Below are 26122 nucleotides of genomic sequence, written 5' to 3'. Positions count from 1 at the left end.
GCATACCAACCGATTTATGGTACTCCACTTCTTCTCTTCTATGTCATCTGGTTTCTTTTTTTCAATGGCAATGTCAAGACCCTGTTAAAAAACGGAATCCATGACCTCGCCTTGCCACATGCCGAAATGGCCAGTACCGTCAAATGTTTCCACCGCCACCTTCAAACTTGACATTGGAATCCTCGACCATGTGGACGAGGAAGCCGATGCCCCAGATATAATTCTTGAAGTGGAATTGTCAGATGCCATTACAGACTCAAATGATAGTATTCAATATAACAAACTACAAACAAGCCAAAAGACGAACCTTTAGTTCTGATACCACTTGTTGGGGAAATCGGGTAATTTTTCGCTCAAAAATACAATTAGTGATTAAACCGATTCAATGATTCCCAGGAAAGATCGTTGAAACAATCTTCTTATACAGAATTACCATTCCAAATAAATTTTCAGGAAAGGCTGGAGGGGTCACAAGCGGTCCCACTTAAAACCCAATTTTTTAGACAGAATTTACGTGCACGGTGTATTATCACAACTAGACCCGTGTGTACATAAATATTACGTACACATGAATAACAAAATACACCCAAATGAATCGTATAAAATACTACAAATAAACCCGACAAATATAGACAAATATATTGAATACTATACTACAATAGAAAAGAAACTACTAAATAAGTGCGGAATAAATAAAAGAAATAAGGAAAAAACGCACCCGAAAAATTGATAACGGAGTTCGGTAAATTTTGCCTAATCTCTGAGCACCACTCAAGTAGCCTGCTCTTATAATTTAGGAGAAGAAAAATTACAAAAGAATTACAAAATCCTTTTTGGATAATTCCTTTGTTTTTGGTACATTTGAATTGAGGAGAAGGAGTGCTTATTTATAGCTAACAATCACCTCTCTTCAAAGCCAAACCACCGATGTGGGATAAGAAAATTTTGCCAAACAAATCAACAATTGTTGGTTTGAGATAATCAATAATGTTGGCTTTGAATCCAAATGTTGGCTTTGAATTTGTGCCAAGGTGGAGATTTGTTGAATTCAAAGCCAACATTTGAATTCAAAACCAACATTATTGACTATCTCGAGCCAACAATTATTGATTTGTTTGGCAAAATTTTCTTATCCCACATCAGTGGTTTGGCTTTGAAGGGAGGTGATTGTTAGTTATAAATAAGCACTCCTTTTCCTCAATTCAAATGTACCAAAAACAAAAGAATTACCCAAAAAGGATTTTGTAATTCTTTTGTAATTTTTCTTCTCCTAAATTATAAGAGCAGACTATTTGAGTGGTGCTCAGAAATTAGGCAAAATTTGCTGAACTCCGTTATCAATTTTTCGGGTGCATTCTTACCTTATCTCTTTTATTTATTCCGCACTTATTTAGTAGTTTCTTTTCTATTGTAGTATAGTATTCAATATATTTGTCCATATTTGTCAGGTTTATTTGTAGTGTTTTATACGATTCATTTGGGTGTATTTTTTTATTCGTGTGTACGTAATATTTATGTATACACGGGTCTAGTTGTGATAATACATCGTGCACGTAAATTCTGTCTAGGAGACTGGGTTTTAAGTGGGACCGCTTGTGATCCCTCCAGCCTTTCGTGGAAATTTATTTGGAATGGTAATTCTGTCTAAGGAGATTGTTTCAACGATCTTTTCTAGGAATTACTGAATCGGTTTAATCACTAATTGTATTTTTGAGTGAAAAATTATCCGATTTCCCCAACAACCATCCCTGATGGCATGCCTCCTTCTGATGCCGACTCCGCCCAAGATATGCCCTCTCTCTCTAAATCCACCTCCAAGACATGTTTAGCTCCCTTTTCTAGCCTCCTTTCGAGACTTTCCAAGGCTGCCCCAGATGTCCCACCGGTGACTGGCATAATCCCCGATGGCATCATGAGCTTCACCGCCAAAGCTGCCCAACAATTTGGCCTTCCCGAAGTACTTTTTTGGACTCCTAGTGCTTGCGGCATGTTAGCGTACATGCAGTATTGCCACCTTGTTAAACAGGGATACATACCTCTCAAAGGTACGTTCAATTTCTGATGCACTATTGATCTGTATTTTCAGATTCATTGATCCAGTTAATTGTATTTGTGATCTGATGACTTGGATAATTAGGTGCTTACAGATACCTTTTTAAGCAACTGAAGTGATTAATCGTTTGCCTTTTGATCAACAGATATGAGCTATGTCACAAACAGTTATTTGGGTATGCGAAACTTGGATTCCTGGAATGAAAGGCGACATACGATTGAGGGATCTTCCAAGTTACATAAGAACAACTGTGGCAGATGATTTAATGTTCAATTTCTCATTGGAGAAGTTAAGAATATCGCCAGAGGCACAGCTGTCGTCTTAAATACATTTTATGACTTCGAGCACAGTTCTCTCGATGCCCTTTCTGCCATGTATCCTCACGTTTATAGCACCAGTCCCTTACAACTAATGCTTATCCTCATTCCTGTGGATTATAAGACCTTATATGGTTGCTGGTGATGATGCAGCCATCTTGCCACTAGAATTTCTGACCAAAACTAAAGAAAGAGGCAAGCTGGTGCTCACCAGCACAAGTTCTAAATCATCCTGTAGTTGGAGGGTTCTTAACACATTGCGGATGGAACTCGACTTTAGAAAGTATTTGTGCAGGCATACCTGTTATCTGCTGGCCCTTTTTCTCGTAGCAGCAGACCAACTGCAGGTATAGCTGCGCGGAGTGGGAAATGGAGATCAACAATGATGTGCAGAGAGGCGAAATAGAGGTGCTTGTGAGAGAACTGATGGATGGTGAGAAGGGACAAAAGATGAGGAACAAGGCTTTGGACTGGAAGAACAAAGGTGAAGCAGCTGCAGGACCACACGGACAGTCTTACCAGAATTTGGACCAACTTATCAACGACTTGCTTCTCCCTATATTGTCCAATTAACTAATAACCTGCAGGACAAGGTGGAAGTTCCTTTTTGATTTTAATGTGTGAAAAAAAAAAGAAAGGATAAAAGTTGAGTTCATAATAATGTTCAAAAGAAATCTTGATCGACAAAGATTGAATAGTTGTTTTTAGGGTTAATCATACTGCACCCTCGAGCTTTGTGTGGATAGTCATAGTTTACCACATTGAACGCTTAAAAGTATATACATTGTGCCTTGAAGAAATTCTTATACTTCTATTATTTTTTCTTTTAAAAAAAAAGCACCATTCACTTTCTACTTTAAGCTAATAATTCCTCTTGTGCAATAACTAGTTAACAACCTCTCAATCTTATTTCCATAAAAGTCATTTTACTTTCCAAGTATGACAGTAACTTTTAAAAGATGAAAATTGCAGCTTATAAATTACAATACACATATCAGTCTGCATTTGCTTTGTCTTCCAGGATGACCTTGTCATCCTTATAATTGACACTAAATTCATATTTCAAAGTGATCTAGCACTGGCTTACCATCCAACCGCTTTGATTTGAAAATCGAGAGGCATCCAGAAGCATGAATTTCTCGGTATATTGGAGGGCTTTTGTTCGAGAGAAGCTCCTTTAACGGTCCAAAGACTTTCGAACTTTGGTTAAACAAATAGGCTGCTGATACTCTCAGATTATCTGATTTAGCTAACACCCAGTGCTTCACGCTCTTGAATATACATATCCGTAAGGCCTTGATGTCGTTGCTAATAAGCTGTCAAAATTTTTTTTAAAAAAAAAAAAGCAGTGAAACATCAAATTTCTTGTTAATATACGTGTCCGTAAGCCCTTGATGTTTCATTAAATATTTTGTACATTCTTGAGCTTTCATTCTTACAAGTAAATCCCCTAGCATTTTATTTTTAACTAAATCAAAATCCGCCTTTCTTTTGTTTGCCCCTTTGAAATTCGCCCCTCGTCGTAATTCAACAAAAAAAACTGAAATTTAAAGGCCAAGTGTTTGGATAAGTAAATTTAAAGCCTAAGGGTGCATTCGATAAAACTGAAATCTGAAATCTGAAACCTGAATCTATTAAATTATTGAATTGTTAAATATTAAATCTAATACATTTGAGTGCATATCACATTCAGTGATAAGTGAATAGCTTATCATTTAATTTTGGGAGTAAGTTTTGCTTAAGAAATTCAGTGTCACATAATTAATTCAGATGTTCAATTTTTCGTTATTAAACGGTCAGGATATATTAAGATTTAAATCCATTAAATTTAAATACTGAACTGAGTTATCAAACACAGCGTAAATTGTAATCTGAAAAAGCTTTGAATGCTTCTAATAGAATCTATTCTTAAATCTTGGATATAATGATTCTTAAATAAGAGGGAATTTTGAATATTTGAGCAATGAGAACTAGAGTTTCTTAAAGAAATCATGAGTTTTCTGAAGTAACTTTCTTCAAATCTTTTCTAATTTCTCATAATCTAGAAATAGACAACTAGTATTATTTTATGTGAAAGTATCAAAATATTCTACTAATCATTTTAATAACATTTTCATAAAAGGCAGTAGTTGCAAAAATTTGCAGGATAGATTATTTTTGACTAATTTATGGGATTAAAAAGTATAACAACAAAAAGGTAAAAATACATATTCTCTAAACTTAAAGATGTATGGCTTATAATTTTTCCTTTTTAGGTTGCATAATTAATTTCAATAGTCCATCAACTTTTCTCCATGGTCTTATTTGGTCCCTGAACAAGTGTTTGAGACGTCCCTCAACTTGTAAGTGGAGTTCTAAATGGTGTCTTCCAAAAAAAACAGATCGGATACGAAATATAGAATTCCGGCCTGTATTTGACCCGGATCCGAACAATATATTAATAATTGTAAAATATAAATATTTCTAAATACATCCTTTTTCCAAATTAACAATTTAGTAATGACTTTTGTAAATTGATTTGTGGTTAGTTTTGGATTGACTATTGCGAGTGATTTGCAATTTAATTTGTTTAAGTTTGGAGATTGGATTTGTGATTGATTTTGAAATATTTAAATTTGAATCCTTTAGACCCGAATCCGACCCGGACCCGACTCTGAAACTCTAAGATCAAGACCCGTCGGGTATACGGGTAGAGTCCGGGTCTATTACATAAAAACGATTCCGGGTCAGGTCTTGGTCTGAAATTTTCAATTCTGACTTAAATTCGACCTGTTGACATCCCTAGTCCCAAGTCCCAGCCAAAACTGTGTAACTATCCCTAATTAACAAATTAGTTTATGAAGGAAAAGTCAACATTATCTTTTTTATGCTTTAATTTTGTTTTCTTGCAAAATAGCACCATTCACCTTCTACTTTATGCAAAGAATTTTTTTTTCTTTCAATGTAGTTCTTAGATATTTCTAGCAAGTGGTAGTGGGCATTAGTTAATGACTGTTAGGTTCAAAATTAAGTGATTTTTTAAGAAAATTTAAAAAATCTAGTGAGAACTAGACCTAGCAAACAAATGGGCTAACCATTAGAACCTCCTTTTTCATTTTGGGAAAGAAAATACAAGAAAGCAGAAATGGTCTAATTGAAGCTAATAAAAAGGGATTTTTCTAACCATTTTGTATTGTTTAATATTGAAAAATTAAAAAGTTCATAAAATTAGCAGAAATAATTCAAAATGGATATCTACACTCAAAATAAATAAGAAAATTAAAAAGAATTACAAACTTGATTGTGTATATTTTATTCCTAGTCAACTGGAACTATCATAGACGTCTAGGATAATTTTAACAATTAAGGGCTTCTTCTCACTTGTATAAAGACACTTTACTATAACTTCTTTTAAGATTAAAAGCCATTTTAAATTATTTTCAACTATTTTTAGTTTTTAAATATTGATTATCTTAAGCTTAAAGTAAAGGAGCTTAAAATCAAATAGACCAACATTTAGCTTTTGAAACCATATCAAACGAAAAAGTTTTACTTTTCAGTTCGTTCAATAAATTTTCAATATTGAGCTTTAAGAAAAGCAAAAGCTGACAACCAATTTTATAACTCATGCGATGAAAAAAATCGGTTCCAATATTTTTGGTCCAATAGTAGTTCAGTGAAACAAAAGGATTATAGATATAATTACAAACCTTTCTCAGGGCGTCTAAACCCAAATTTATAAGGAATTGAGGACCAAAACACAAAAAAGAATCATAACTTCATACGACGTCGCTTAACTGATCATCATCATTTGATTTCCCTTTCGCTTTCCCTTCTTCCGTTGCAGTGCTGCCGCAGCCCCTCAACAAGAGCTCCATTCTTTGGCCTATGCCCTTTTCTTCTCTGATATTTCCATTAAAATCTCCCCGAATTATCATTCCTAAATAGACCAAATAAATTAATAACATTAAAAATAAAAATGGGGGCTGGGAGAGAAGTAGCAATTTCCTTGGATGGAGTGAGGGACAAGAATATAATGCAGCTGAAGAAGCTCAATATTGCCCTTTTCCCAGTCCGTTACAACAAAAAATACTATACTGATGCTCTTAACTCCGGCGAATTCACCAAGCTTGGTACAATTTCCTTTCTGGGTTTTTCAATTTTTTTTTTCAATTTATCATCTGGGTGTTTTTTTCTTTTTTTGCTTCCCGTGCATAAAGTTTCACATTTTTTTTTCCAGTTTTATCATCTGGTTATCTGTAGTTGGCTTATTCCATTTTTTTTACGTGCAGTAAAATGGTAAAAATGGTAGTAACTCAATTTGAATCTTACGGGTTGGTGTCTTTTAATATGACCCTTTTTTCAAATGAATGCTTTTGTTCCTATCCTCTCCAATCATTTAAGCGTTTTTATTTGAGGTTGTTAGGTTCAAGAAACTGGAGATGGAAATAGAAATTCATCCTCTTTATGTTTTTACTTTTGATTTTATGAGTTAGTCTGTTTGATATGAATTTGCAGTTGTACGAAATCTGTCTTGCTAGTGGTTTTGTTTTTCTGATGTGTTTGACTTGTGGTTTAGCATTTTGGAGTTGATGGCGTAATTGAAGTAATTGGAGGAGGCTAAATGTTCATTATAGTAATCAAGGATTTTCATATGTTTCAAAGTTGAATTCAGTATTATGGGCATTAAATGATAAAAGGTCACCTTCCCTTGTTAGGTCTTAGATTACTGTGATAAAAGGTCACTTTATTGTGATAAAATGTTCTAACTCTATAGTTTTGGCGGTTGCTTTTGCCTTGAATACTCTAGTATTTCCCTGAATTGTATTATATCTGTGTGATCTGACATACTTGGATGTATAAACCTTAGCATATTGCATTGTGTTTAAGAGGGATCCATGATAACCTCTTGTTGGGATCTGTATTAGATTAATTAACCTATATTTGTTTCTAGGTTTTTATATGATGGCTCTATTCAAATGATTTATACCTTCCGCCTTTATTCTAGAAGTGATGTTTTTATTGTGCCCGACTTCATGTTTCATCTCAAGATGCAAAATATAGAGGCAATAGAAACATAAAAAGATGTTTAGGAGATCAGGTAACTGCAGCACTGGAAGGCCAAAACTTTTTTGATTTAGAGGAAATGCACTATCATCAGGTTTAAGTACAAGTGACTATCACAATACATAACTTAATAGAATACTTTATAGGTCATACTTTGTGTTTGTTGAAGAGTTACATATAGGTCATGCCTATCTTGCTAGGCTTGTTGCTTTTTTCTGCCTTTTAACAAAATAAAGATAAAAACAAAAGTAATTGAATGCGCCATTAGGGATCGGTCGGGCAAGTACGGATTCTCTGAGGAGATAAATCAACATGTTTCTGCAATGAATCGTACTGTGTGTTTGTTAAAGAGTAACATATAGGTCATGCCTATCTTGCTAGGCTTGTTGCTCTTTACTGCCTTTCAACAAAATAAAGGTAATCACAAAAGTAATTGAATGCACCATTATGGATAGCTTGGGTAAGTACGGATTCTTTGAGGAGATAAATCAACATGTTTCTGCAATGTAACTTAAATGATGAAAGAACAATTACTGAACCTAAAATAGAATCCTTGCATCACAATGTAAAACATGGGCAAAAGCTATCCAGAGAAAGTAGTAGTAGCCGTAGCAGTAGCAGTTGGGTCTTAAGGAAGAAAGAGCAACCCTCTGTAAGGAAAATTCAATAAGATGGTGCTCTGCAGCTGCGGGAAGTCATCCAACAAAGTCCCAAGATTCCCATGATCAACATTCTATCAATACACATCATCATCCTCCAGTTATGTGCTTAGTCAGCTCTTGCTCTTCATGGGTCATTCCTCCTCTTCTTTTACTTGTGTGAATTTGGTGGACTTAGTATGGAACAAGCTGCTTCATTATGCATATTAAGACAGAAAGAAATTCTTGATGTAAAAGTAATTTGAGGCTCATTACTACAGTAACACCATTGATCCATCGGGAGATATTCCAAAACTCATCATCATAAATGTCATAATGGAGTGTTTCAATTATCTCACGCATAAAGTGCTCCAATTACCCTGACTTGGGAAGACACGTGGACTTCTTTTAAGGCATGGGGTAAATTCTGAGATATTGATGGACAGACATATCCCTGCGTCTCTTTTGCTGGATACCTCACTGATTTTTTAAACATAAAACAATAAAATTGGTGGGGTTAAAGTGGCGCAATGAAGGTGGGTGATTTTCTTTCCTGAAAGTAACTATAGCACGTCGGTTATAGATTAAGTACTCTAAAAGCTGAATTTTGTATATCCAAATTACAGAGAAAGAAATTCTAGTAAGTTTAGTGTTACTTATCCCTGGTTTGATCTTGTCTCTCATTCTTGTTAAATGGAATCTTCAGTATTGAGGAAAGCATAAGACAATGTGAACATGTCTTTTAACACCTTAGGTAAACAATTTTTCACTTGGAATTTTACATGGTTTTTGTGCTTCACCCAGCATACTACAGTGATATCTGTGTTGGTTCAATTGCATGTCGGAAAGAGAAGAAGGAAGGAGGTGCTGATTGTGTATACATAATGACTTTAGGTGTTTTGGCACCATATCGTGGTTTGGGTATTGGTAAGTGATTTTTCTTTTTTCTCTTTTATTAAGTAGATCTACCTTAACAGCCTACCTTCACTTTAATGATCTTAAACTGTTATTTGCTTAGCTAATGTGGATATTGGATTTGTGTAGGTACAAAGCTTTTGAAGCATGTGCTGGACCTTTGTACCAAGGAGAATATTGGTGAGATTTTCTTGCATGTGCAGACCAACAATGAAGATGCCATCAAGTTTTATAAGAACTTTGGGTTTGAAATTACAGATACCATCCAAAACTACTATACAAATATTACACCACCAGACTGTTATGTTGTTACCAAGTTCTTCACTCAGACAAAGAAGTAATATCTCAGAGCAATTTTTCAATGAGACTGCATCTCAGGCTTTGTTGTGATCAAGTTTTGACATTTTAGATTTAACGCCCGAGGATTGTAATGCATTCATCATCTATGCTCAGAACAGATCAGTTTAAGTGAATGCATTTCTTATTTTGATGTTATAGGAGAGCAAAACTTTTGAAACCATTAGCAGGAAGGATTTTGTGTACAAGAAAAATCCAGTGATCAAGATACCAAAATGTAGTTGCTTTGAAATTGAAGTTATACGACAGCTTTGAATTATCCAAAACCTTCTTTTCTACTTGCGAGTTATGATGATATCCGAAGGCCAATACGCCATAGTTATCTTATCAGGAGCTGAATTGGGGCTAAATTTTGACATGTTAGTGTTAGACGTAAAAATGAATTTACTTATGGTAACCCTAGCAGATGTGAAATTGAATTTTCTTGCGCTAATATCTGAAGGCTTTTCTGGGCAATAATCATAACAGCTCTGCTGGCGTTTACACCCCAAGTTGTAATTCCAAAGAAATATATCGATGCAAACTAAAGCCAGGCAACAAAATCCTCCAACTTGATGTGGTAGGCTAAGCAAAATTTGAAGTTTTCCATCTTCATTCCATTTTCTACCTAAAATAGTACCCCTCATTTAGGACCCTAAGTCCCCAATGATTGAACCTCATGACCCAAGCTCTTCAACAATCTTTGGACAGAAAACAACAGTGAGCAATCGAAGCTTGTCAATGGTGGGAGAAGACCAGAGTTTGGGACACACCCCCGAACTCTACCAAGCCCCTAAACTATCTTAAAACAAGATCTGAAAAGGAGAAAAGTAAGTATGAATGTCAACAATTTAGAACCAAGGCCCCGGCACACCCCAGTCAAAAAGAATGTTTTTTGGGCGGACATGCGAAAATATAATGCTGCCTGGTAGTTATTATCTCGCAAATGCTTGACACCATAATTTCCTGTTTCTGAGAATATAGAACCATCAATAAGTTTTACTTTGATGGATGCAACTACACCATCGGATGCACCTGTCTGCCTTGCATATTTGTATTTTCTTTATGGGGTTGGAGGTGGTCATTTCCACCAAAATAGGATGAAATGGATGAACATATTGCTGAACCTGGAGATTTTCACGCCGTGACCATTTACACCACCTACATAGTGGAACAAAAACTAGAAGTTTCCATTACCTTTAGGATAAGAAAAAATCAAAGGCTCCATGTTAGGATGCTATAAATTGTGTCTTCTGCATAAGGCTATACTTTTACTGACTGAAGTTTCTGTACAAGGTCAAGAAAACTTAATAATAGAAATTCCGATGATTTGAATTTTTACTGCATATCTACAGAACCTGTAATTCAGCAAGCAACCCATGTTGCTAATAGTAAATTTACGATTTCCATCATCAAACAGCAGGGTCAACAGTCAATACGCCAAGCCACCAGAAAAACAATCTCCATCATGCAGTAATGATTCTGTCAGCCAATAACCATCCCAAGAACCACCAACTCGCTGCAATATCAATGAAAAAGGGGAACAAAGGAAGCAAACCAAATAGATTACAAGGCTGGCAATATTCAGCATACTGCATATCACTAGTTGCGGCAAATACGATCAGACTAGTATGAGCTCATAAATGAACAATATGTCAACTCCAGCAACAAAACAATATTTCTCAAATACATGGTGCACTTAGTCATCAGAGAAGAGCAATGCTCAAACCTGAACCATGGTAAATTGGAAGATTTCTTCTTCTTCAGGTCGAGCTCCTCGAACCCAAACCCTTTGCTTATAGCAATTCTGTTTCACACACATTCCCCCATAGGTGGTCATCATATAACCATGTTTATTCCAGCAATGACTTGGTAAAATTCAACTAAGATGTGTTAGTTCCTCAATACTATTAAGAAATTACTTTAAACCTTGACTAACCTCTTTTGGATACAAACTGCTCAAGATCTTCCTTTCTTGGTGACCAAGTAAAACTCGATATGTAGAATGATGAAATATCCTCCTAAACCTTTCAAACTACATACAGAATAAAGCAATAAAGAAAGGAATTTAGCACACAGAGCATCTTGTGCTCCAATTTTGTATAATATGATTTTTCAGTATTACTGCCACCACTGGACTTTAGTGAACCTGTACTTTTGGTTCTTTGAGTGACAAATTAATCATTATCCCTTCTCTCAAATATTAGCTGATAAAACTGACTTTACATTCAAACCAGCAGTCTATTCTACTTGATCTCATTAAATTATTTTTCTTCAAGTCCACAAAACTGGAAGCTAATAATAGGTTTCTTTTTCTTTTTTTTTTTTGTGAATTTGTTGAATCATGTCAATAATCTTTTAAAAATTTACAAAAAGGCTTCTAATGTCTATGCAACCAAAAAAAGTTGAGAATATCGGATGACATAGGATAAGAGTAAAAGTTCAAGGTTTTGATTCACGTATATACATATATACATACATACATATACGTGTATGTATGTGAATTTTTTTGAATGTCAGTTATCGTTTAAAAATTTACAAAGAGGCTTCTAATGTCTATGCAACCAAAAAAGGTTGAGAGTATCGGATGACATAGGATAAGAGTAAAAGTTTAAGCTTTTCGATTTCAAGGTATACTCTACACAGTGAATGCCGAAACGTTACTCACCTGCCCCAAATCAAAGAAGCGTCCAAAGTATGTGGACCTTTCAAATGGATCAAATCCAGCAAACTGTACAAGGCAGATGAGATGATTCACACCCACAAGCATTATGGGAATTCAGAACCAACAGCAAGGTACTCCAGATTAGCAATTACCCTGTACATAACCTCTATCCCATAATCTTGACGTGGTTGATCATTGTACTTCAATGCATCGAGCTGGTGCTGGACAGCTTCTTCTGCACTAAACTACAGTAAATCAATTATGTCAATTCATCTAGTAAAGTGATAGCAAGGATCAAGTATGCTAACAGATTTTATTATCAGGGAATTACACTCAGTCTTGGGCCGAAAGGCCTTTTCCTGCGAGATTCAAGCCTGCAAAATGTGAAGAACATTACTTATTAGTTCCACAGAAGCTAACTTATCAATAAGCAATGCCTGAAGTGAAGACAACTCTCCGATAAATTGAGAAATAAAAATCATAGCGCAGATAAATTTTCAAGAACTAGAGCAAGGAAAGAAAGAAAACATCTAAACTCTCCAGCTCCAATCTCCAAAATAGGACCATAGATAATAATCACATTACAGAAGAGTTTCTGACTTCAAAACTCATGCCAGGCAGCTAAACAGGTCCTGTCAAAAACTACAAGTGCACAGCAATCTCGACCATCAGACTTCCATTTCCACTGAGTTGTTTGAATATTCAGCAGTTTCAAAGAGAAGATTTTACAATTATGTACATCATATGCTTTTCGTTAATTTCTCTCAACCCGTTACAAAGTTTAAATTTTGGAATCCAACTGGCTCATTAAAAAGCCAAGCTATACAAAATTTTCTCAAATACCAAGACAATGCTTGAAATGATTGGGCTTCTTTGCACTTTCAAAGTGACACCAAAAATGTACAGTTGGATTCTTTAGCAAGAATTATATGTTCCATTTCGTTTCGATTCAAGGGAAAGGGTAAAAGGGCTTTTGAGTCAAACCCGGAACTCAGAGTTACTTGGCAAATTTCCTACCATCCAAGTTGAGTTCGGGGACAGCAAAAATCATATGTACCTACAATCTTGCATTAATTACATTACAGGATCAATAAATGGGGTTTTTTGTATCGTTTTGGGATTTTTTACTTGAATTCCCTCATAAAATTGGGTTTGAAACACGAATTATTTAAGCTTCTTTACCATTTTTTAATCTATAATCAGTGTTAAATCTTTCTCCCAAATACAAATTCAAAATACGAAATTATGAATTAAATAAATAACAAGAAAAAGATAAGTATAATTATTCCGATAAATGTAACGTTCATAGATGGAATTAAAGAAAAAGAGAGAGTACCAATCAGCAGAGAGGAAGTCAGGAACTTCAGCGGAAGCTGAAATTCGAGAGCCATTAATGGACGGTTTGCCGCTGCATAAGAGAGAAAGGGAAGCTGGGGATGATAGACAGGCACCAAACGACATCGTCTTCTGTTGCTCAAGAAGAGCTGCAGGTTAATTTTGAATTATATCAAGTGATGGAGTGGCACTAGTATTTCTGAATCAGGTTAAATTTTTTCCCCTTTTTTTTTACTTTTGCCCTCTTGTTTTGGTTTATTTTCTTCTGGTAGAATTGCAACTTGACCCATGGAATTATGTTCTTGTGTAAGATTGCCTGCGACCTACTAATTAAGGGCTTTTTATCTTTTTATAAATTCTGATTTTAAATAATTATTTTTTAAATATATTCTCCTTTGCTTTTTATTGTTGAAAGTAGCCCATTTGGTCCATCCGGTTACGTTACGATCCGTATACAATATTAGTGGATTCTGTCTTTTCTTGTATCGAAATTTATAAAGTGTAAACTATAAGGTAGGGTTAAGACAGTTTATGTCCTTAAGGTTTATCTTGATTTTCACTTTACCCCTTAACTTTTATTTCTTGTCACTTAACCCCTTAAGAGACAAAAAAATATCCCTCTATTATACTAAGTTTTTATTTTCAAATATTTTACTTTCTTTTTTTTTTTGAAAAAATATTTTACTTTCTTTAATCATTAAACTTTTTTTGACCATTTTAATTGATAGTGGTAAAATTTTCGTATGAGATGAGTGTCTATATTAAGGAATACACTAATAACTAATTATATTTTTAAAAAATGGTGTAAAAATCCTAATAAGCAAAAGCTCATAATAGAAAAAAGGGGAAATTGTCAAATTGGTGCCTCACATTTTCGAGAAAAGCTTTTTTGTACCATCATATTTAAAATCAACCAAAATAGTCCCTTACATGTAAAAGTTTTGCATTTTTGGTTCCAGAGCTCATTTTTCCTCAATTTCTACCAAAAAATGCACGTCTATCTCACATACCTATAATTTCAAAATCAAAATGGGAACAAAATTCGTTTCCCTTAATAAAAAAAAACACACACACACACACTGATACACATGGCCTTATCTTTCCCTCAATTTTCATCCATTAAACTCTTTACACATAAGGCGTATTGCTCATGCAATTTGGAATCCTTATTTTAGTAAATGGGCTGTGAAAGCTTTTAATCGAGAGGATACACTTGGTCCAATGAATATCACCTATTTTAGTGTTTATTAGTGATGATATACAATCAGTTTATGCACCAACTAAAACATTTATATTGGAGCTCCTTTTTTTGTTATTTCTTTTTGCCATATTCTTAGTAGTAAATTGGTTATACCAATAGCCAAAATAAAAAATCGAGTGTTTCATTTTGCCTTAATTATAGGCACATGAAGTACACATGCATTTTTTGTCAAAAACAGAGCAAAATTGAGCTTTGGGACAAAACGGGCAGAAATTTTATATTTGAGAGATTGTTTTGGCTGATTTTAAATGTGATAGACTAAAATAGTTTTTTTTCTAAAAATGTGAGGTATCAAACTAACAATTTTTCCTAGGAAAAAAATTCAGTGCTGACATGTGAATGTGTGACTATAAAATGGGTGATTGACCGTGAATAGTGTAATTATAAAAAATAGAATAAATTTTTTTTCTTAATTTCTTAAATTCAAAAAATATATTAAATTGATTTGTAAAAAATATATACAATTTTCAATTTGGTAAATTAGAGAATAGACATCCTAAATTTTTTGTTAGAGAAGTTTATTTTTTTCAAAAATAAAAATTTGATAAAAGAAAACCAAGTTGGAATGAAAAAGAGAAGAAAGACAAAATAAGGAAAAAAAATTTAGGGATAATCACAAAAACTCCCCCTAAGGTATTTCACTTTTGCATTTTATCGCCTAATATTTTTTTCTCACTTTATCCTCTAAATTATTGGTCAATTCTAATATTGTTTAATGATAATGTCAAAAAGATATTTATACCCCCGAGAGCTAACTAGTAACTACGATAAATCCCCTTAAAGTATTGTTTGTTTTCTTCTTTATCCCCTAATATCTTTTTTTATCAATTTATTTATTTATTACTAAAATCATTAATGAACTCCAATATTTGATAACACCTAGAATAATTAATATCTAAAAAACCAATATTTTAAAAAAATAAAAAAAAAATAATTTTTATATATATATGATCCTAGTTAAATTTCATTCCATAATTACACCTTTTTTTGGGTTGAGGAGAATATCTTGCTAATTAGATTCAATAGTGGGAAAAACAAACAAAAATTATTATTAAATAAAATATGAAAAATATTTTTAAAAGTCTACAAATGATTGGAATATTGTCATCAGTTTCTTTTTAGGAATGTGCATATGGCTTTAATAGCTATATTTTTTATATGAAAGTATACATTTTTTGTCTTAATAACACTAAAAAAGAGAAACATGATTGATTTGGAGTTCAAAATTTTAAGAGTTGTTCACCATGTTTCGATACTATTAAAATTTATTTGATTTGCTAAATTTTTCTAAAGAAATTTTTTTATTACATCTAAAAATTTTATGTTGAGTAATAAAAAATATTAGAGTTGACAAATGATTTTAGGTACGAATAGACAAATTAAGAGAAAAATGATATTAAAGAAGAAAGTACAAAATAGATATACTTGAAGGAGATTCACTATAATTAGCCCTTAGGGGTATCAATATCTTTTCGACATTTCTGTTACTCAATGTTAGAGCTGACTAACGGTTTGGGGGTAAAGTGAGAAAAAATAATGTTATGAGGTAAAGTACAAAAGTAGTTAAACTTTAGGGGAAGTTTTTATAATTAACCCAGAATTTACATAGTAGAGGGAGATTTTTTTATCTCTCAAGAGGTTAAATAACATAAAATATAAATGTTAGAGAATAAAGTAAGAATCAGATATACCTTAAGAGGATAAACTGCACTTACCCCTAAGCAATACCTGATCCTTACCTTACCTCCTAACCTTTATTTTGTATCACTTAATCTCTTCAAGGACAAAAATACTCCTCTATCATGATAAGTATTTAGTTTTAAATTATCTACTTCTATTCCCTAATGAAATTTAACCTATGGGTCAATTTTGAATACTCTAATTGATGGTAGTAACGTTTCACACAAGAGGATCATATATATTAGGGAACATATTAATAATTAATTACTTTTAAAAAAATTGCAAAAAAAAGAGCCTAATAAGCAAAATTTGTTAGAGGGAAAAAAATCCAAATAGTGACATGTGAATATTTGATAATTGACTTTAAATTGTCTAATTAAAAGGAAATAGAATATAAAACTTTTCTCCTATTGTCAGTGTTATGGAAAAATAATTTCATATTCTTACCCCTTTAGAAATTTCTAAACTCGTACCTCCAGCAAATTTCTCAGACCACTAGAGTCTACCAAAATTCTCTATCAGTTACTTTCATCTTAGATGGTCTACTTCCTTATCATTTTACATTGAGGAACATTTGATATAATTACTGAGAAAATAAGAGAAGCAAAGAACTAGATTTTATTTCTTTGTAAAGTTGATACTCAACTCATAACATGAAATTTCTCTATAGAGTTCAAAATAACTCTATTAACTATCTCACTAACTCCACTAACTACTCCACTAATTTCACTAGCTACTCTACTAATTCCACCAGTTACTCCACTAATTAGGTAAAATAAAACAAACAAATATGATTAACTAACAACAGTAAATATTTCTAACAATCTCTCCCTTAAACTAAAAGTTTTTCAAACATTCAATTTAATAGTACTTATCAATTGCACAGACTCCAAGCAGCTTCCTTAATTTTTGAAACGTGGATAATTTCAATAGTTTGATCATTATGTCAGCAATCTAATCTTCACTTTTGCAGTAGAGAAAACCAATTATTCCATCCCTTGTGAGCTATCTTAGAAAGTGAAATTTCATGTCTATGTGCTTAGTTCTTCTATGTAGAACTAGATTTTTAGAGAGTTTGATGGCAGAACTATTGTCACAATAAATTATAGTAACTTCTTCTTACTGAAAATGCAATTCTTCAAGGATTTTTCTTAGCCAAATTGCTTGACAGGCATAAGCCGTTGTAGCTACGTACTCTTCTTTAGTTGTTGATAAAGTAACAATTGATTGTTTCTTTAAACACCATGAAATAGCTGCTAAACCCATCATAAATATATAGTCACACGTACTTTTTCTATCATCAAGATCGTGTGCATAGTCACTGTCAATAAAACCAAATAAATTTGATTTTTCACCATTCTTGTAGAACTGTCCATATTCAATGGTTCCTTGCAAGTATCGAAGAATTTTCTTGACAATTAGAAGATGTGTCTTCTTTGGGTTTTCCATGTATCTACTAATAAGACTTATTGCATGCATAATATCAAGCCTTGTGGCTGTCAAATACAAGAGGCTTTTTACAATTTGCTTGTAAAGGGTGCTATCAACTCTCTTTCCTTCAAGTTCTTTGATGATTTTTAAACCCATTTCAATCGACGTGCTAATAGAACTACAATTTTTCATTTGAAACCTGTTTAGAATTTCTTGCACATATTTTTTTGAGAGAAAAATAAATTTAAACAGTAGATTACACCACTTCAATACCCAAAAAGTAATGTATCTTTCCGAGATCAAACGTATCAAATTCAACCATCATAGATTTCTTGAATTTCTCAAATATTGCACTATCATTTCCAGTAAAAATAAGATCATCAACATATAAGCAAACAATGAACAATTTATCTCCATCTCCAATCTTTATAAAAAGTGTATGCTCATATGAAAACTTTTTAAATCCCTCCTTAGAAAAATAAGCATCTATACGACTATACCAAGCACGTGGGGTTTGTTTTAATCTGTATAATACCTTTTTGAATTTGTATACCTTATATTCATTTCCAACATTCACATAGTAGGAGGTTGATCAATAAATACCTGTTCATGAAAATCACCATGTAAAAATACTGATTTCACGTCCAATTGGAAGATAGGTCATGAATGTTGTGCTGTCAATGCAATCACTATCCTGATCGTGTCATATCTTGCGACTGGAGCAAAGATTTCTCCATAATCCACCCCAAACTCTCGCTTATAGCCTTTAACTATTAAACGTGTCTTGTATTTGTCAACTTCTCCATTCTTCTTCAATTTTGTCTTATACACTCAATTGATACCAATTGACTTTTGTCCGTCTGGAAGATCAGTTAATTCCCATGTGTTGTTTCGTTCAATAGTTGCAATTTCTTCATCCATTGCCTTCTACTACTTTGAATCTTTGATAGTCTCTTCAAAAATTGTAAGATCACAATCGAAAAATAGAGTAAAGTATGCAAGTGGGTTCTCATATTGGTCAATTTTAGTTATCTCATAATCGATCATCCATACAGGTATTTTCCTAATATGTTGAGGTCGTCCTTCATCTTCTGCTACTGTTTGGAAACTTGGAATATCATCTAAACCATTTGGTGGAATTTGTTTTGTCAACTACTGTCTGTTCTTTTCATCAACTCTACCAAAATTAGCAGGTATTTGTTGTTTAATAACATTGTTATTGCATGGTAAAAAAATTTTCTCATCAAAAATTACATCTCAACAAATGACAATTTTCTTAGTGATAGAATTATAAAACTTATAGATCTTTGACTGATCACTAACACTAAAAAAAATATATTGCTCTCCCTTATTATCTAGTTTTGTCTTCTTTTGCTCTGGAATATGAGTACAAACAATGCATTTAAAAATTCTGAAGTGATCCACTGTTGATTTCTATCCGCTCCATACTTCCTCAGGTGTCATATTTTTAACAGCAAATGTGGGACTTCTGTTCAATATATGAATGCTCCAGTTGATAGTTTCAGATCAAAAACTTTTTGAAACATCATTTCCTGTCAAAATGGTCCTTATCATGTTCAAAATTGTACAATTCTTTCTCTCTGAAACACCATTTTGTTTTGGTGTATAAGTTGTTGTAAGCTACTTTGGTGCTTCTCATAAAAATTTATAAATTCTTGTGAATTATATTCTCGACCACGATCATTGCGAAGAATCTTTATGGACTTGTTTGCTTCCTTTTCGACAAGAGTCATGAAATTTTTGAAAGTTGAAAATGCTTCAGATTGTTTCTACAAAAAATAGATCCAAATTTTTCGACTATAATCATTAATAAACATTATAAAATAATGTTTTTCACCATGAGATGGCGGATTTACGGGTCCACATAAATCAGAGTGAACCATCTCCAATACGTTCTTTGCTCTCCATGATTTTTTTTTTGAAAAACTATTCTGATTTTGTTTACCAATGATACACTCTTCACAAACTTCTGAAGAAATTATAATTTGAGGTAAATCAGCCACCATATTTTTCTGCTGCAAAGTCTTTAATCCACTAAAATTTAGGTGTCCATAATGAAAATGTCATGATCATGCCACATCTTTCGATTTTGCTGAAAAACATGAATGAGTTAAATTTTGCAAATAGAGTAAAAGCATATGATTTGTCATCATTTTAACTTGAACAATTAAGCCCAACTTTGCATCTCGAACCCGACATACTCCATCTTTGATAGAAATCTCGTATTCTTTTTCTAACAATTAACTCACACTAAACAAGTTTGTCTTTAAGTCTGAAACAAAAAGAATATCAGCGATAATGTGAGTAAAATTTTCTTTAGTTTGGTAGTTACCCTTCTTTTTTTTCATAACGAAAATTGTAGAGTTATCACCAAACTTGACAGTATTATGAAATGACTCATTCAATTCACAGAATGTCATTTTATCTCCACACATGTGATTGCTACAATCGGTATCTAAATACCATACGTCTTGTTGAGTTTCTTCACTTATGTGATACACCATCAAAAGAGATATTTCTTCTTCTTTTTCTACAAAGTTAGTCCTTTCTCCATTTTGTCTATTCAAATTAGTTCGATATTCTGATTGATAATGATCATACCTATGACATTTGTAGCATTCAACATTAGACTTGTCTACTGACTTTGACCTTTGAATTGTTGATTGATGGCTTCCTCGTCCTCTTCTTCTTCATTGAAATTGATTTTCTTGATGCTGGTATTGTTGTTGTTGGTTATCACAATCATTAATTATTTCCTCTACCTCTACCTCTGTCTCTGCCTCCTCTCTATGTTAAGTGACTTTCTGTTGAAACCTTCAATGTTTGCTCCTCTTTCTCTTATTGGTTAATTTTTTGTTCATGAACCAACAAAAAACTCTGCAACTTATCAATTGAAAGTGCATCAATATCTTTTGATTCCTCTATAGAGCATACAACAAAATTAAATTTTGCTGTTATCGATTGAAGAATCTTCTCGACAATAGTAACGTCCTCCAAATTCTCTCCATAGATCCTCATCTTATTAGCGATTGCCATCGTTCTTGCTAAATAATATGTGATCGACTTGCTTGACTTTATGCGTAAACTCTTAAATTCAGTCTGAAGAGATTGAAACTGCACCCATTTTGACATCGCATTTTCTTGATATTTCTTTTTCATGGAATCCCAAATCTATTTGGAAGTATCTTTGCTAAGAATTGTCTCCAAGATAGTTCGATCAATAGTTTCAATGCTTCCAACTCTGTTTTCTGCATCTCTGACAATACTACTCTGGCTTTTGGCTTTGTTACTCCAGATTCGACAACCTGTCAATACTTCTTGAATCTTAAGAAATTCTCCATTAGCATGCTCCAATGATCATAGTGACCATCAAAGCGAGTAACTGCTGGATACACAAAGTTGTCAGTGGCCATCGTGATTTACCAATACAAATCTCACAACTCACTTTTATTTTTACTCACAAATTTAGCTCTGATGCCACTGATACAATTACTGAGAAAAATAAGAAAAGTAAAGAACTAGACTTTATTTCTTTGTAAAACTGATACTCAACTCATAACATAAAATTGTTCTATTTATAGAGTTCAAAACAACTCTACTAATGATTCCACTAGCTACTCCACTAATTCCACTAATTTTACTAACTACTCCACTAACTTCACTAACTCCACTAATTAGGTAGAACAAAACAAACAAACATGATTAACTAACAACAGTAAATATTTCTAACAACATTAAGTACAATTACTGCACTTAGTGGACTACTGTAAGCACTAAATAATTTGGAAAAGTTGGTTCCCTTGCTATGACTTTAATGTTTATCTCTCCATTCAATTCACGAAACTCATTAAATTTCAAGTTGGTAAGCATTATACACTCAAAAGAAATCCCAAATGCATATGCCATTGCTATTCACTCATCAAAGACGCGGAGCTGGAAAATCTCCAAGGAAGTTTGTAATTGTGGCTCTAATATTTATGGAAAACCAATGATTTTGTCAAGGGAAGGTTTTACTGGTTGACATATGACCACCACATTGTAGTTTTTCGTGTTGAGCAGGAGCTGTGAAGTATTATCAAGTTACCTGGTGTTACACCTTATGATAGTATGAATGTCACGTAGGTATCTGCTTAGGGGAATCTAGGGGAGATTTCCATTATATATGTGCTTATAGGTGTGAAGTTCAGGTCTGGAAGTTAAAAAGTTATTGTGAGCCTAGTTGGATGTTGAAGCACCAGTTGCCTCTAGCTGGTTTCATTGAGAAGCTTTGGTGTGTAGTAGATGATCCATATTTATTGCCATCCTATTCAAAATCTCCTCCTAGAGGGCATTTTAATTTTGAATTGAAACCCTTGGCATTTCACAATGAGGTTTTAATTACAAGGACTGGAGGATATGTTACGTCGTACAACTTCAGCTCTAGAGGGATATTGCAGCACTCTGATGCTGTGAAGCTGGGATATCATTTTAAATATCACCCTACTGTGCTTCCTTATTGCATTACCTTAGCATCGCTGGATGGACTTGAATTGGATAGAGCTTTGTTAGAGCATAACTGCATCAAGAATTCTAAACGAGAGGCTAATAATAGTAAGAAGAGGAATCAGCGGATGAATAACCTAAGAAAGGGGCAGGTTTCTTATCCGCGAATTTGCAAAAAGATGAAGACTTTAAAGTCTTGAGTGCGAATGACCTGTTCTTTAGTGTCTGTCATAGTTTTTCGCTTATGGCATGATTAAAGAGTACTTGACATGTGTGATGGCTTGTAATTTCTCATTTACCAATCCATGTACTAGGATAATGGACTTAGATTTCATGCTGTGTCTGCGTTGAAGGCTTTTGTTCTCAAGCCAGGTACAAAGCCTTTAAAAAGCAAATGGCTTACCTAGTTTATTACTCAAGACCCGGACCTTATCTGCACTTGCACGTGCTGATGGCTTGTATGATTCATTGTTGCATTTTCTAGCAATCATCAATTATAGATGCAGGCACAAGTGTATTTTATTGGGTACAAGAGAGATTAGTCTAAAAAAAACATATAAACTCAGCAATCACTAAAACTGATCCCTATCCTAGTTGACGCGCATATGGATAGAAGCTAGGGTACTTGGGGCAATAATCTATTGTTCTCTCAATGTCCATTGAATACCAAAGCAATCCATGCTGCCCAACTCTGCTAATGGCCATTTACATCACAAGGAAGAAAAGTTTAGCAGATTGCACTTATTTGAGTTGAGAAAACCAATCATAGGCTCTCAAGAATTGGCGGTATGCGAAACGCGGAGGTCCTCCTAAATGGGGTATAATGCTTGTTTGTTTGAAATCTCTGTATTTCTTTGGAATATGATGAAGATTACTGCTTGAATGGTGAATGGAATTACTATCACTGGCAATTCTCGTGGATTTGATGAAAATTACTTGGAATTATTGAAAATTATTTTGAATGAATTCTTTGGCTCTGAATTCAAGGCCATCCATTTTTAGCTAAAGTGGAATTCACTAATTCAACTCTACATCTTTGTCTTATCTTGCCTTTTGAACTACTGATTGCTTAATGGGCAGTCTAAACTTTTCCTCTGAATCAATGATTATGTCTTTTGCAGTTTCTATCAATTAGCTGAAAGAACTCGAACAGCGTATATAAGATTCAAGGTGCTGCAATAGTGAAATGTCCCGAAAATTCATACAACATATTTGCCATGCAATTTGATAGCGCTTTATGGGATATATTTGTTTTATTCAATCAGTTATCTTGGTGAGCAACTGATGCAATTAGTAATTTAGGTTTAACTTAAGATGAGCATGACGCATATTGCACCCTTTGGGATTTCAAACTGGCCCTATGTATATTGATCTTTTTTGAAACTTAGAAAGTTCAAATATATCTGTCTTAAATTTTTTTCTGCGTTGAAGGAGTAGTGAGAATTTTAAAGGATTGCAAGCTTGTCTTGTACAATGAATAGTATTAATGTCATAAATTAAGAAATTTCTCACCCCCCATCACAACTAATCAGCAGCTAAATTGACTCGCCAAGAAAGTTATAAGTTTCAATTTTCCTATTCCTTTTCAGTAAGTCAGTGAAGTGAAGCCAACATTATTTCTTTAGGAAATAGGCAACTTCCTTAATTATTTTGTGAACTTTTTTCTTGAAATTTCTGTAAACAATAGGATTTTGAGAATGCTTTTAAAAACTACTTTTATGGTGTGGCTTATCCTCTGTGATTTACTGCATGATTCTGAGTAGTGAGGACAGCTTGGTTATTTACTGTGATTTGGTTTGAGTTGGATATCTCTTGGGAGTAAACTTGATAAGACAGTAATACTTAACGGATCAAGCCATCAAGTAAAGGGCCAAATTTCTTCTTGTTCTAAGGTCTTTTGTTTCACTTTATACTTCGTCTGGCTATTACAAATTGAGGGTTTCTTAATATATGGTATTTCATATTAAAGCATAAGTTGAAAGGTTTTATTTTGCAACTGAGTTAATTTTAGAGGTAAGATTGCATCTTTAACTCAGTATGTTGAGTTTCTATTGTTCCATATCAATCTTTGCAGAGCAGTTTACAGTTCTATTGTGCAACATGCTGATTGCCTGGCTACAGATCATCAACAAAAGCTCTACTTTCACCGACCTCTCCATATGATGGATTAAGGAAGGCGGTTCAAAGAGTTGAACTGATGTAAATGACACTATGAAAAGAATTGGTTAAATAACTCAAGGGGATTGGGAAGTTGAATTCTTGTGCCCATTTGGCAGGATTCCCACTTGATGCTTTGCTTGTATGAGCAGCCATGCATTCCTGACATATAGTGGTGTTACTGTTGAACAAATGGCAGTAAATATATTGAATATATCACAAATACAACTAATATGAAAAATCACAAGATTTAACAGATTAAAAAATAACAAAGATTATATTGTGAAACTCCAACAAATCAGATTAATCATGAGCAGCCCTGCATTAGGGCTTCTAAATATGAATTTCAATATAAACCAATAAACCAATGAGATGCCACTTAACAAAACAAATTTAAGCTTAACCAACATGGCTGAAACCCAATGCCTGAAACAACTTTTTGTTGCACTAAGTTGCAAAATGATGTGTCATCTTTTAGCTTAACAAGAAATAAAATTTTTTATTTTTATATTATATTTTTTTTGTGATAGCAGTAGGAGTTTAACTGATTCAATTGCCTTGATTGGTGAGTCCAGATTTCCATCAAAAGTCCTGGATATGGGAATAAAGACATAGTAGAGAATTTCCATTTACTTGCCCGGCTTTAATGATTATTGGGCCTTGGCCAATGACCAGATTGGTTTTCAAACCCAATTGCATCATAAGGAAGTACAGTGCTTCCTTTGTTTCTAAAAAATCTTAGAAAGTATAATGGTGCACTTGTTTGGTCTGATGGTTTACCCCCAACTCTCAGACAAGACTTCTTACTCTTCCCCTCCCTTATAATGTAGGTTGGTGTAAAAATAAGATAAATGTTGTCGTTGTAGAAAAAAGAAAAAAAACTTTAACTTGATATTTTGCGTTATTAACATGGGTCTGCTCCAAATGGTTGAAAAACACCGAATAAAAGTGCATTTGGGTGGAGAGATTTGGCCAGAAAAGAAAAGAAAGCGATAAAGGAAATCAATTTTCCTCGTTTGCAAGGAAAAGAAGGGAAATGAGCTGATTTGGTTAGATCTATTTTGAGGCCACAGTAGAGAAAAGTTTTCTGCTTATTTTGGGCTAATTTGGATAAAAAGCGGAAGAGTACCTAAAATTTTTTTTCAAAATGCCAATTGTGTTTTTTAATGACATATATATCCAAAATCTTTTCGTTTCTTCTTTTAAACTCTCAAACAACATTAAAATCTCTTCTTTTCTTTTTTCATCTTTTCTTTTCTTTCATAACTTAAGGTATCTTTTCTTTTCTTTTCTATCCTAAACTTCCAAACTAGAGGTAGGTATCTAACTTTGGTTTATTACTTTATAGATGAGATCTGACGATCCAATTGATGGCTGTGCAATGTTCTGGTGTATACTTAAGGTAAACATGAGGGGCAGTTCCCTCTTTCTCCCCTTTGCTGCCATCATTGGTGAACACACATTCGAATATGCAAATACAAAGCTGCACCAACTAATATAATGTGCACTTTGCTGAACTACGTAGATATCTGAAAGTACATATTTGAATTGATATAGATGCATATACATATGCATAAATCTACACATACGAGTGTTTGTGCTTGAACAAGTGCTAGAGTGTCCACAAAAGAGTAAAATCATATTTTGTGTATTGTTCGTAATTTATGAAAAGTATCACATATCTCATTCAAAAGTTTTTTTAAAACTTACACCCTATTTATTAATGAATCTTCCTATTCCTATTTCACAAATTTTCCCTTAAAAGGAAAAAAAAGCAATAGGCAA

General features: G+C 33.5%; 3 protein-coding genes across 3 annotated transcripts; 2 read left to right on the top strand and 1 right to left on the bottom strand.

Moving 5' to 3' along the window:
• The first annotated feature begins 1756 nt into the window (after positions 1-1756).
• Positions 1757-2943, top strand: LOC113780651 (UDP-glycosyltransferase 85A8-like). The gene is made up of 3 exons (XM_027326433.1): positions 1757-2045; positions 2524-2615; positions 2701-2943. Exons 1-3 carry the CDS (start codon positions 1757-1759, stop codon positions 2941-2943), a joined length of 624 nt encoding a protein of 207 aa, XP_027182234.1.
• A 3238-nt stretch (positions 2944-6181) lies between these two features.
• On the top strand, positions 6182-9464 carry LOC113779097 (probable N-acetyltransferase san). Its single transcript, XM_027324536.1, has 3 exons — positions 6182-6482; positions 8859-8981; positions 9099-9464. Exons 1-3 carry the CDS (start codon positions 6329-6331, stop codon positions 9308-9310), a joined length of 489 nt encoding a protein of 162 aa, XP_027180337.1. The 5' UTR covers positions 6182-6328; the 3' UTR covers positions 9311-9464.
• A 1046-nt stretch (positions 9465-10510) lies between these two features.
• On the bottom strand, positions 10511-13490 carry LOC113780629. The gene is made up of 7 exons (XM_027326411.1): positions 13307-13490; positions 12302-12344; positions 12123-12215; positions 11974-12036; positions 11245-11340; positions 11035-11112; positions 10511-10824 (listed from the first exon to the last, which is right to left on the bottom strand). Exons 1-7 carry the CDS (start codon positions 13429-13431, stop codon positions 10738-10740), a joined length of 585 nt encoding a protein of 194 aa, XP_027182212.1. The 5' UTR covers positions 13432-13490; the 3' UTR covers positions 10511-10737.
• Between the last annotated feature and the right edge of the window lie 12632 nt (positions 13491-26122).

This window comes from Coffea eugenioides, chromosome 8 (genome assembly GCF_003713205.1).
Source record: "Coffea eugenioides isolate CCC68of chromosome 8, Ceug_1.0, whole genome shotgun sequence".
Lineage (NCBI taxonomy): Eukaryota > Viridiplantae > Streptophyta > Magnoliopsida > Gentianales > Rubiaceae > Coffea > Coffea eugenioides.
This window is presented reverse-complemented; position numbering and strand designations above follow the sequence as displayed.

Coding starts and splice junctions, on each gene's coding strand:
- LOC113779097 (XM_027324536.1), top strand. CDS start 6,329: ATGGGGGCTGGGAGAGAAGTAGCAATTTCCTTGGATGGAGTGAGGGAC. Junction 6,483..8,858: donor CGGCGAATTCACCAAGCTTG/GTACAATTTCCT, acceptor TGCTTCACCCAG/CATACTACAGTGATATCTGT. Junction 8,982..9,098: donor ATATCGTGGTTTGGGTATTG/GTAAGTGATTTT, acceptor GGATTTGTGTAG/GTACAAAGCTTTTGAAGCAT.
- LOC113780629 (XM_027326411.1), bottom strand. CDS start 13,431: ATGTCGTTTGGTGCCTGTCTATCATCCCCAGCTTCCCTTTCTCTCTTA. Junction 12,037..12,122: donor GGATAGAGGTTATGTACAGG/GTAATTGCTAAT, acceptor TGCCTTGTACAG/TTTGCTGGATTTGATCCATT. Junction 11,341..11,973: donor GCTTCTTTGATTTGGGGCAG/GTGAGTAACGTT, acceptor TTCTGTATGTAG/TTTGAAAGGTTTAGGAGGAT.
- LOC113780651 (XM_027326433.1), top strand. CDS start 1,757: ATGCCTCCTTCTGATGCCGACTCCGCCCAAGATATGCCCTCTCTCTCT. Junction 2,046..2,523: donor GGGATACATACCTCTCAAAG/GTACGTTCAATT, acceptor GTGATGATGCAG/CCATCTTGCCACTAGAATTT. Junction 2,616..2,700: donor AATCATCCTGTAGTTGGAGG/GTTCTTAACACA, acceptor TTTTTCTCGTAG/CAGCAGACCAACTGCAGGTA.